At 35.2% G+C, this 12,676-nt stretch overlaps 1 protein-coding gene across 1 annotated transcript; it reads right to left on the bottom strand.

Moving 5' to 3' along the window:
• Positions 1-4,623: 4,623 nt before the first annotated feature.
• LOC149189206 (putative LRR receptor-like serine/threonine-protein kinase At1g67720) lies at positions 4,624-10,208 on the bottom strand. The gene is made up of 15 exons (XM_089411771.1): positions 9,951-10,208; positions 9,189-9,732; positions 8,606-9,084; positions 8,397-8,523; positions 8,228-8,299; positions 8,012-8,080; positions 7,823-7,894; positions 7,646-7,714; positions 7,262-7,494; positions 6,908-7,116; positions 6,614-6,740; positions 6,017-6,085; positions 5,689-5,878; positions 5,424-5,556; positions 4,624-5,295 (listed from the first exon to the last, which is right to left on the bottom strand). Exons 1-15 carry the CDS (start codon positions 10,051-10,053, stop codon positions 4,942-4,944), a joined length of 2,850 nt encoding a protein of 949 aa, XP_089267897.1. The 5' UTR covers positions 10,054-10,208; the 3' UTR covers positions 4,624-4,941.
• Between the last annotated feature and the right edge of the window lie 2,468 nt (positions 10,209-12,676).

Raw genomic sequence — 12,676 nt, 5'->3', positions numbered from 1 at the left:
GCATTTATTACCTTCAAATAATATTTGCAAGACTTTCATTGCAAACATTTTGCATTTTTTTTACCTTGAGAGGATAATTTTCCCAAGGATTTCTTAGTTTTTACACGATTTCATACAACAAGTCCTTATTTCTCAAGGGAAACCTTGTTTTTTGAGGTCACTACTGTAGATCATAGTTACCAAATTCTTTGAGGTCACTACTGTAGATCATAGGTACCAAATTTGCCAGAATCGGGCAAAAAATATGAAAGATCATAGTTACCAAATTCGCGTAAAAAAAAAATATGAAAATTAGCAGTTACCAAATTCACCAGAATCGGGCAAAAAAATATGAAAATTCTCCAATTCGATACGAATACTGTATTATTTGATGAAATTCGATTCGGTTTTCAAGGACAAGTAGGTGGACAAGAGGTTAAATGAAAATGAGATACCTCAAAATCCGTTGTTGGTGGTTTACCTAAACGGAACAGATTGTTCATTCACTACGAGAGAATGTTAATGGTGGAAGATTCGATTCCGTTTTCAAGGATAAGTGGTTGGATAAGAGGTTAAATGAAAAATGTGATACCTCAAAATCGGTTGTTGGTGGTTTACCTAGACAGAACAGATTGTTCATTCACTACGAGAGAATGTTAATGGTGGAACAAATAGTGGTAGGATGGCATCGCAGAAGGAAAGACATTAGAGAAATTGGAAAATCAAAGTGGAATAAGAAAGTTTATAATTTTCTAACTTCATTATTATTTTCATAGGTTAAAAATCTAGTAAAATAGGAAAAGGAAGAACTTGTTACACTAAATTCGTAACAGTTTGTTAATTTAAGCAAAGTCTTTCCGTAAAAATCATATAAGAGAATTTTTTGGCCAAAGCTTTTCAAACCAATAAGTGTGGTTCATGGTTAGAACTAGATGAAGAGGCAAACCACCACAAAGGCTTATGGTGTGCCTTTTCATCTGGCCCTGATGATGAACCACACTTGTTGGTTCGAAGAGCCTTGGCCAAAAAATTCTCTTATGTGATTTCTACTAAAAGACTTTGCTTAATTCATTATGGATCACAGAAGCTTGAATAGAGAAGTTTGTTAATTTGTTACAGTGTGTTAATTTTTTATAGATGTTAATTTTGCAATGGCTGATTTTCTAGAATTTTAGATATTTTTTAAAAATGTTTATATTTATTATGAAATATTTTAGATAAATCAGTGTTGGAACTAGAAAAATATTTTAGATTTAAATTTAGAAATAAAGAAGTATTCAAGGGAAGTGGTGACTAGAGTATTTTTTTGGTGAATTGTATTTGTAAAGTTATTATATTATCTAGTTTATTAGATGTTATTCAAAATTCAAAATAAATATAGAAAAAAAAGGGAACGAAAATATCCTCGTTACAAAAAAAAGTTTAAAATGATAGTTTTTAAGATGCAGTGTAGGAATTTTTTTAAAATTAAATATTTTTTATTCGAATTTTTATCATATCGTGTCGAATTCGAATTCAAACTTCGTAACTATGCTATAGATACTCTATAATTTCTCATTTTAATATTTCGCTATTTTTTGGCAATCTGTTGTTCGAGTGAATGACAAAAGATTCTTGATGTCAAGAAGTTAAGAAATTGTGGAAACTAATTATGTGTTAATTTTGTTTAGAAGGAAGGATTGCTAGTGCTTTGTCTATTAGTGGATCCTGTTTTTGGTGGGGATATTAAAGATGTCGGGGGAACGGGAAAGTTATGTCCGTATTACTCGAGCTCGAGTTGCCTGTGTTTCGAAAGATTTTGCTCCTGCAATTCAATCACAAGTAGATGAGAAGAAATCTAGGAAAAGAGCTCCTAAGCGAGCTGCAGTGGATGATCTCGCTGCCAATGCGAGCGGTTCTCAACCTAAAAAGCGTGCAGTTTTTGGCGATGTCACAAATCCTCATGCTCCTGCTATCGATTGCTTGTCAACAACGAAAAACTAGGGTTGGTTATGAAATGTGATCCTCCTAATCTTATTCTAAGTATTTAAGCCTTTATCTGGATTTGATGCTTGAAGTGAAAGAATAAGGGAAAGTTAGTTTTGCAGAGATTTTTATGCACGATTTTAGTTTATTTTTATAATATGTTTAGCAAGACTCTAGCTCTCCTTTTACCTCAGTAAAACGAGTCTAATTCAAAGATATCGATGGCATAGGTTAATGCTCCCAATCCTAGCATTAAAGGGAGGGCGTGTAACAAGAAGAAAGAGGCAAGAACTTCAACCAAAACAGTGAAAGATGAAATTCATCTAGAATCAAATCCTCTTACTGATCATAGTTCGAATCATTCGGAATGTCAAAAGCCTCCTGCTACAAAATTAGTAGAGCAACAATCATTAAAAGGTAGAGTATGAGTTTCAAAACATATACTCAAAACTCCTTGTAGCGATGCCTATATGATAAATCTGTTTTTTTTGTCAGTCTTTAACTTGGTCGCTCATCAGGCGTACCTTCAAAGGCAAAGCAGGTGGAAAGCTCCAATTCACAAAGTTGTTCGAAGCACACAGACATAGAAAAAGACCACACAGACCTGCAAATGTGTAATACTTATGTTGAAGATATTTACGAGTATTTGCGAAATGCAGAGGTGTGGATTGTATATATCTCACCTGTAGCTTTAAAACACGATATAATACAAATAAACCCTTGCATTGTGATGCATCTTTTATACAGATGATTGAAAAAATGAGTGCATCAATGTGTAGGTTCATCAAATTGCAAGAATTATCGCCCATCCTTGGGACGTATTTGTATAGTATTCTGAATGCCAACTACAATACTTACCCCTGTTGTGAATAGTTATGTAAAGTTATAAATAGAAAAATTGATCATTCTGCAGAAAATTAGAAATCAATATGTTGTGAATTAATATCCTGAAAAAAAGAGAGATGAGAGATATCACAGGTAGAAATTCTTTGACCTACATGTTGGTCCAGTAATTTGAATTTTTTGCAGCTTAAGAGGCTTAAAAAAAAATAATACATGCAGAAGAGTTGATATTAACTGTAATTTTGAGGCGTGCTGAAAAAAAAGTAATACATGCAAAAGAGTTGACACTGACTGTTAGTTTGAGGCGTGCTGAAAAAAAAGTAATACATGCAAAAGAGTTAACAGTGGGCTTTGCACAACATGAATCTTTTCGCTTCAAAGCAGTTGCCCAAATATTGTTTCTAAATTTCTCGGGAGAAGCTTCACAGGCTTGGCACTAATGCTCAACATGTAGCTCAGCGTCTCATTTTTCTTTGTAAACATCGACTTCCTCGGCCTCATTGTCATTGAGACCCCTCTTGGAGCAATCATTGTGGCCATGTAAGTTGACAAGGGAGGCCCGACATTGGTGACCATGCATAGAGCCAACGACAAGTTTATAAGACATATGTAACAAGAGGTATATCCAAACCGCTAGAAAAACTACATTTAATGTTTTCAACAAATGTTAGCATTAGTTTACGAACCCCTAGAGAAACTACATTTAATGTTTTCAACAAATATTAGCATTAGTTTACTCTACGAAGCGAAATTTCCAAATGTCAAGTTAAAAGGTGAATATAACCTATGCTTTTAGCCTCTAGCCTCGAGAAGAGGCCAAATAAGATGATCAAACCAATTCGTATTAAAAAATTTGGTTATTTCGTAAAACTAACAAATTATTTGTGATACTAATCAGCGTAAATAAATGTTGAAGTCCACTATTTTGATTACTATGGCCATGCCTGCCCATGGGGCTTTGGATTGATGGTGAATAGGTGCACTATTAAGGTACTCCTTGCAATAGGTCACTAGTTCAAATCCCCCATAAGTACTTATTTACCCAAAAAAAAGATAACTATAGCCATACCTTACAGCAAAGACTAAAAAAATGTTAATTTAATTACATTTTAGTAAATGGAAAGAATAATTAACAAAACCATAATAACGGAACGAATTTTTTAACTAATAAGATTATAAAATATTATCCTTATTTATGTTTTTCATGATGTACTTATTAAAAACGACATAACTTTTTCAAAAGGAATTTTATACTAAAAAAGATGTTAATTTAGTTACAATTTAGTAAACAGAAGGAATAATTAAAAAAACATAATAACTGAACGAAATTTTTTAATGAATAAGATTATAAAATATCATCCTGATTTATGTTTCTCATGATGTGCTTATTAAAAACAAAATTACTTTTTCAAAAGGGATTTTATATCATTACAGGAGAGATGGCCAACTTGGATGTGGATGTACCATTTAATCGATTATAATATAGAAAATGGTGAAAAATACTTATGTTAATCATGATTAATGATTTTTCCGTTGATATCGATAAAGTTAAACGTTAAATTGGTCACCGGGTCGAGACGGGACATGTCCATTATTACAAACTTTATAAACTTTGTGAGATTCCAAATATGCTTCAAATCTCCTATACATCATATGAATGTAATATAATCTTTTTAACCCTGAAAATTATTAATTTGTTAAAAAATTAATGTGATAAATTCTCAAAACTAATATGAAAAACTGAAAATACATAATACCTATTAGATAAAGATTAATTTTAGACATGCTGTGTAACACTATATACTTTTAAGAAAAAATGTATATACATTTTCGGATTTTATTCATCATAATGTAGGATGGTGTATACACACCCACATACCACCCCAAGATTTGACGAGACGGTTACAATTTGCGTTTTTTTCAGCGCTGAGACGCAAAAGTCCCACGACTTCAGGATATAAAGAATATTAAATTTCACCATTTCTTTTTAGATGCATGCGACACAATTATGTCAAATGCGCGTGACATAAATGTAAACAGCTATCTCTCAGGCGACGCTTAAACAATAATTAATGTAATCCATGCCATCACGAGGGCCTGTCGGTTTGACTCCTTTGCCAACCTCCCTTCAATCCATATCAGCAGAGTGCCAACTTACCTTCCCAATTGAGAAATATTGGAGTTGTGATCGTCACTCCACTCCATTCCTCCGTGTGCGGTTGAATCCACGGATAATGAGACCGGCCCTGACGACAAATCGCTACTTTGAATACCAGCTTCCTCTGAAATTGAAACAGAAGCACGATGATCCTCATGTTTGATAGCCTCTTTCAGCTCTGCCACTATCTCACTCACGTTCGGCCTAGACCACGGTTCAGCGTGAACACATCTCATCGCTACTTTGGCAACACTAGTGATAGATGTCATGTCGTAATCTCCACCCAACCTCTTGTCAATGATTTCTGATATTCTGCTAGGATTATCATTCTCCACTACATACGGCTTCACCTATAAAATATGCCCAAAAATATGGTTAATCTTGCCGAAGATGCACCATAAGTCAACAACATATTCTATTGTTACTGCCTTTAAATATTTTTTCGATGGCAACCATCTTTACAGAGGAGAATACTTACCCATCTAACGATGTTCAGTTCTTCTGCAGGTAGTTTTAGATCGATGGGTTGTCTACCACATATGATCTCCAGCAAAACCACTCCAAAACTATACACATCACTCTTCTCCGTCAACATTTGAGTGTTGAAATACCTTTCAAGTGTCCCCACAAAAAAGTTGATAAGTACCATGGAAAAGCAAAAAAGTTGATAAGTACCATGGAAAAGCAAGATGAAATTATCTCTGCTTTTAGTAATGACTTGCAAGTTATTATGTCTGACATACTCTGGATCCAGGTATCCTGCTGTTCCTTTTACGGCAGTGGTAATATGAGTAGCCTCCCCATCAGTTGTCATCTTGGAAAGACCGAAATCGCCTAGTTTTCCATTCAAATCGCTGTCTAACAAGATGTTGGCGGTCTTAATATCCCTGTGAATTATTTTGGGGGTGCAACCAACGTGCAGGTATTCCAGTCCTTGAGTAGAAACCACAAGTGAGTAACGTGAGATATGTGGTTACGGATAAAAATTTACTCCTATATTTACTGTAATCGATACTAAATTTAGATGATAAAAGTTTTCATGCACATCCAAAGTAATTAAGAGGGAGTTACCTTGAGCGGCATCTAAAGTTATTTTGAGTCTGGCTCTCCAATTTAGTTTGGAATGATGTGCATTAGGACCTGTAAGAGAAAATCAGAGAAGTAAATGCTTGTTGGTTATGGTAACTATTATATTGATTTAAATAAACATTTTTTTTTGTAAGAGCAGGTTTAACTTTTGGTTTCAGAAACAGTGACACAGGGTATTTAAGCTATTAAAATTATGGGATGGCATCAGGCTTGGGATGGTATCCCGCTTGAACCATATCAGCTAGATTTTTGTCTACCACATCAACTAAATTTTTACCCTTCATTTTGAAGGGGTGATCTTCACAACATAAAGTACCTTAACAATATACCTATCATCTATTCTATGAAGGGGTGATCTTCACATCATAAAATACCTTAACAATATACCTATCATCTATTCTATGACCAGTAAGCAACTTAAATAAACATAATTCTGAGATACCTATCATCTATTCTATGACCAGTAAGCAACTTAAATAAACATAATTCTGAGCTATTCCAGTGATTCAAATAAACATATCTCATATTTACAATCAGGTAAATCGGGTTAAGGGCAGAGGTGAGGAAAATATAATTTACCAGAAAGATGATCCGTTAAAGACCCTTCTGACATGTACTCGTAGATAAGCATAATTTCTCTTGATTCGTTACAATAGCCCAGTAAAGATACCAAGTTCCTATGATGGATTCTGGAAAGAAGATCAACCTGTTCCCCCAATAAAATCACTGACATGAATTTTACAATGTATACACTACTCATGAGTAGAGCCAAAAACTATGTGGTTAGAAAATGTTACATTGGACCGAAATTGACCCTTGTTAGATCATTCCAATGAACCGTATTATATAATTGAAGATATATCTGAGAATCACCTCATTCAAGAACTCTTGAACTCCTTGTTGGGAGAACTGTGACAGCACTTTGACGGCTATGTATTTTCCTTGGGGCAATTTGCCCAAAAACACCGATCCAAATCCCCCTCGTCCGATCTCCTGACTAAAGCTTTGTGTGGCCGCTATCATCTCATCTAGAGTGAAGGCACGGGATTTTGTTGAATTTGGCACCATAACCATTGAGTAGTCTGCAATCCATTAAGGGAAAATAAAGTTACTGAGAGTCAAAGCACAAAAAATCATTTTAAGCCAATGTAAGATAGTTTCATTTACAGGGAAGACTACCACTATGCATCATATTATAATATTTGCAATATGATAGTATTTACTAACCTTGGTACAAGTAAGATCTTGGTTCCATTCCCAGTTCACTTCTTTTGTTGGCAACACCCTGTTTATTTCTCCTGAATTTGTTCCAATACACAACAATAACTACAATCAACGCTAAAGCGATGAATAATATTCCGCCCAGTGTTATTCCCAGGATAACCTTTAATTTATTCTTCTTTGTTGTATGCAGAGTGCATTTCCCCTTATGCATAGGTAGGTAGGGGTTTCCACAGTAACTGCAACAGACCAAAGATTGACATTTTCCATAAATTTGTCGAGTAAAACAAACCAGAATCTGAACTGGATTCATCATTATGAAAAAATAATTATGAACCTCAAATGAGATTTATGTCAAAACATAAAGAGTATAAAATAGAATATGATTACCTAAATTTCAATGATCCATTGAGAAGTTGGACAGGTATTGCACCACTGAAATTATTATTCTCTATATTCCTGTGAAAGTAAGTAATGGTGTATTTATTAATTAATTCCATTTAATTAGACAATAATTATGACAACAACAACAACAAAAGTAGAGGTGGACGAAAGAGGAAGACAGACAATTCTTTTAGGTTTTTCAGGTCGCATAGCCAGGACGGAAGAGGACCGCTGAGGTTGTTGTTTTGCAGATATCTACAAATTTAGCAGAGTAAATTTTAGTTCTATGAAAATGCATATGCTCACAAACTGAAAATTGAATGTTGAAAAAAAACAGACATGCTAAGAATTGAATGTAGAAAAGGAACTTACAATCTCTCCAACATCGTCAAACTGGATAAATTTGGCAATTGCCCTATTAAATGATTATTGTCAAGCGACCTGCTAATTTCAAAACAAATGAGTAAATGCTGAATAGTATTATATGATATAATATCCAAGCATAAACTATGCTCCCATTCAAAAACCTAATCAAGAATCTTCAAATTTGGATTACATTTTAGCTAAAACAGGTCAGTTTTTTCTTACACTTTAACTAATGCCGTCAACTGACCAATATCGTCAGGCACCAATCCTGTAAGTTTATTTCCTGACAAATTACTGGTAACAAAACCCTTTTTGTAAACATAAAATTTCACTCATAAATCTCATCAGTTTTATGATTTCAACTATCAACAAATCCAAGAATTAAACTCACATTTCTGAAATCCTTATGGGGTAACTACTGCTTTCACACACAATTCCATTCCACTGGATCAAAAAGCAAGGATCAGAAATCCAATCTTTTATGCCAAACCTGCTTTTGATAGCCTCAAGAGCTTTTACTGCATTGTAAAAGATACTTGGTTAGAAATTGGATCATAATATCAACAATTCCAGTCTCAAAACATTAGGAAGGTAACTTACGATCTTGTGCATATGTTGCCGGTTGGGTGTCAACTATTTTGTAAGTCTCAAAAGCGTTGATTATGGGACCACTGGTAGCATCACTAGTGCTCACCAAGGCAAAGTTGAAGTCCTCTGCTTGGTTGGATATGAATGTTCGCTCCAGGGTAGAATAATTGCTCAGAGAAGTAATGGCTTCAGACCGATTTTGACCATTTATTCTCACGGAAAAGGATCTATGTTCAGACATATTTAGCTTCTCGATCTCTGCAAAATATAACAGCAGTAATAATTTGTGACCATTGGTCGGTCCTACAGTGAATTTAAAACCATTATCCATGATAACTGCCGCCGTTTGCATCACAGCAGGTGGAGGAAGTTCCTTGGTATTGTTTGTTGAAATGGGGTCATCACAAGTTACAAACCGTAGAGAAATAGAATTAGAAACAATTAAATCTGAGCTATATTTCCAGATCCGATCGAACTTGTCTTCAGGATACCTGTTTTATTACACATACAAAGGCATTAAAATATGAATCTTAGATTTCCATTAAAAAAATATCATAACCAATACTTGTTACCTATATTTCTGAAGTAAACTCACCTGAGCATAAAACTTCCACCGACATCATATCTCCATACTGAAATCAACATTGTTCCTGGCTTAGCCTGTTCATACATGCCTGGTTCGAGGGATCTCAATTCGATAGCAGAGATAAAGGGATCATCAGCTTCCGAGGTTCTGATCAAACAGATGTACAGCACTGTGCCAGAACTAACCAATATTCTTTCTTTGTAAAGTGGTATATCTCGCTTTGAGATCGTTACATTTCCTATAGCCAACATACCAGTTGTCTCAATAGAGAAAGCAAAGCTTGGGAATTGTTGGGCTCCACTGTAATTTCCAAACATAAACCATAATCTTAAGAGGTAAGGCACATTAGGGGTCACAGGCAACTGATAGCAAGACTTTTTGAGAGGCTTTGGAAAAAACCGTAAAGTATCCAAGTAGGAACCGTCACTGTAATCATAGGCGTCCCTGATGTCTGCTGTTTGACCCACGTCTATGTAGTTAGCATCAGTGACCCATCTTATATTTCCTTGTCCACTTTGATTTGTTTTGCCTCCGCAATCGATACTTAAAAAACCTTCCACACGACCAGAAATTTCTTAATCAAATAATATCTTGTCATCCAAATGTAACGATTCAAAACAAGAAGAAGATATCAAATGACAATTCGACCAGAAATTCCATCAGTATTATAAAGCATCAAGAAATCAAATGACGATTCTGAAAGGTAAACACAACAGAAACACTACAACATTCCCGGCAACTGTGAACTTAGGTTCCATAATTAGTACATACCTGGTTGAGCAGATATAAGAGGCAATAAACTCAAGAGCACGCCGACTAGCGCTATCCAACCTCTCCATTTGCCATAACGAAATTTGTCCACAGTTACACCCATTTTTAAAAAAGTAATCCGGCGATCTAACAGTAGATTGAAAGGAGGAGGATTCGAATAAATTGTTGCCTGCTTCTAAAGAAATTGAAAGTGTTCTCCAGATACGATTTCTCGGTTTTTTTTCCTCTGCGTGATCACTCTGTGAAAGTCGAAAACATTTCTTCTCAACTGTCTGCGTGGCTGTCTATTTAATGCATATGTGAATACTAAACACAATTCCCGCCAAATGGCAGCGCTGATTGCGTGTACTAACTTTTATGCCCTTCCTTTTCAAACGATTCCATCGGTAGTGGCCTTGTAAGTCCATTTATGGTTTCAATTTCAAATTTTTTTTCATGAATAAGATTTAATTTCAATTTCTTTTTTCATGAATAAAATTTTGGTTTTTTAAAATATTGTAACTGCTTTTGCTTGGTTGAGATTTTGTTAAACAATTTTTTTTTATTAAACACAAAAATAGTTTTATATATAAAATTAATTACTTTTGCTTGGTTAAGATTTTGTTAAACAATTTCTTTTATTAAACACAAAAATAGTTATATATACGAATTTCTGTTATGTACAAGTTCATAATATGTCTATGAAAAATTGTATGAAAGCAACCAAAATACTAAAGGGGATAACTCCATAAATGGCTTGCCAAGCACAAAGCACCAACTCAAAAGGACAGAGCAATTATCTCCTAAAAGAGTCAATACAAAAAGCTTCTAAAGGGCCTTGCCAACAAATGCAAAAAGGGTCACCAACTGTCAAAATAATTTTCTTCAGTGTTCAATAAAAACCAACTCGCCTTAAGGAATAGGAAACCGAGTGACAAATCAAGATATCAGCAGAGAATATACCTCACCCCCAAGCAAGAATCTTCGAGAAAGGGAAAGGTTAAGCTGCCAAAAATACAAAAAAGGCTATGAAAGTGAGTAAGAAAAAGAAATTATCATTCCAAAAAAGTATCAATCCAACCCCTCTTTAAGAAGATCAACTCCCCCGAATAGTAGACCAAGCCATCAACAAGATAATTGTAGCAGATCTAACCTGGCTGGACTGTAGCTCTTCTTTTAGAAAGGATAATGGCCATCCAATTCTGCTCGCAATAAGTATGGGAGAAGGAAAGGCTCTTGAAATATTTCATCAGGTCTTTAATTTGTTGTAACTAGTGGAATAAAGATGGAACTCCAAAAGAAGATCGACCTTGTGCCCAATCTACAACAAATTTCAAATCACCTGCAATCTCTATCTCTTTATATAGCCAACAATGACACACACGGCAATACACCCCAAAGTGCTAGCACCTATGTTCTATTGTTGGTACTAGACCCCCGACCAAAAGAATTGATAGGTCTGGGAGGGTCTAATCACCATATAAGATCTACATCCATATGCACCACCCGACGAAGCCCCATCAAAGAATTCAATTGGAGAAGATTGCCCAAGAGCCTTGAACCAACAAACCCTCCTATGTAACTTAGGTCTCCATGCGTCAGTCTCTTGAAAAAAGGCCAATATCTTCAAACTAGTTATCCTCACATCAGGGGCAATATTCTCGAATATACAGGCATTTATGCAGTTCCATATACCCCAAAGAATATACAACAAATAATTTCTATATTCTTTTTTACCTTTCGTCAATTTAATGAGACATGTTTCAATGGAAAACCTTTCCACCTCCTCGTTAATCTTAAAGAATTTAGAAACCTCACCCCATATATTGAGCGCAAAAGGGAAACACAAAAATAGATGCACCACCTCTTCACTCTTCACTCGCCGCATCACACAAAGGACAAATCCCCAAACCCTAAGATCCCCTCTTTGAGAGATTCTCCCAAGTGAGAATTCTGTTATGTATGATAAAACACGTAAAACACTTCAATTTTAGTGGCACTACCCATTTCCACATTCTAGACAACAAATCAGAGCAGTAAGCATCTATGTTCTTATCTACGATATATGAGTATGATTCATTAGCCAAGATGTTCCCATTATGCCCTAAATCACCCCAAGTATGTGCGATGTATGAGTATGATTCATTAGCCAAGATGTTTCCATTATGCCCTAAACCATCCCATGTAAGCCTATCATCATGCACATTCAACTTAATCCTAGCTTGACATAGCTTGTAATGATATTGTTCCCATTCTGCTTCAAACTCCACTGGGAGTGCAAGATCACAAGGCACGACCAATTAGTGGAAGATAGGATAGAGTCTCGATGACCTCCAATATGAGTTAAGGAATAAAGACCACAACCATTAAGAAATAGAATAATAGGAACAGAGACGGTGTGATCCTTGACATGCCTTTAATTGCATCTAAGCCAATAGAAATCTTATCATTGCATCCAACCTCCTAACATAAGTTGCCACATAGCCAAGGCTTGGCTTTCATTAGGCTACGACAAATATATGAAGCATTTTTCTTTTCTGGCACCCCTATTTCAACCCATTCATCCAACTTTGTGTGATGGAGATTTTGTTTTCCTTATGATCCAAGACTTAGTGGCATTTGGCAGGAGTGAAAGTGTGGTTTTCCTTTAATGATGTTGATGAGTCAACGTGCATTAGCAAATAACAACCAATGATGGTTTTCCTCATTTCCATTTTGAAAACTGAGGTATGATAAATTTCCCATTG

The sequence above is a fragment of the Pinus tabuliformis genome, chromosome 3_1 (assembly GCF_031772625.1).
Source record: "Pinus tabuliformis cultivar Carrire ecotype Pingquan chromosome 3_1, CPIR1, whole genome shotgun sequence".
NCBI lineage: Eukaryota > Viridiplantae > Streptophyta > Pinopsida > Pinales > Pinaceae > Pinus > Pinus tabuliformis.
Note: the sequence above shows the minus strand (reverse complement) of the source record. Positions and strands in the feature narration are given on the sequence as shown.

What these genes read in the sequence shown, in the direction of transcription:
- LOC149189206 (XM_089411771.1), bottom strand. Translation starts at nt 10,053, where the DNA reads ATGGGTGTAACTGTGGACAAATTTCGTTATGGCAAATGGAGAGGTTGG. An exon ending in TCTTATATCTGCTCAACCAG is followed by an intron (nt 9,733 to 9,950) that starts GTATGTACTAAT and finishes GTCGTGTGGAAG; the next exon opens with GTTTTTTAAGTATCGATTGC. An exon ending in AACTGAACATCGTTAGATGG is followed by an intron (nt 5,296 to 5,423) that starts GTAAGTATTCTC and finishes CATATTTTATAG; the next exon opens with GTGAAGCCGTATGTAGTGGA.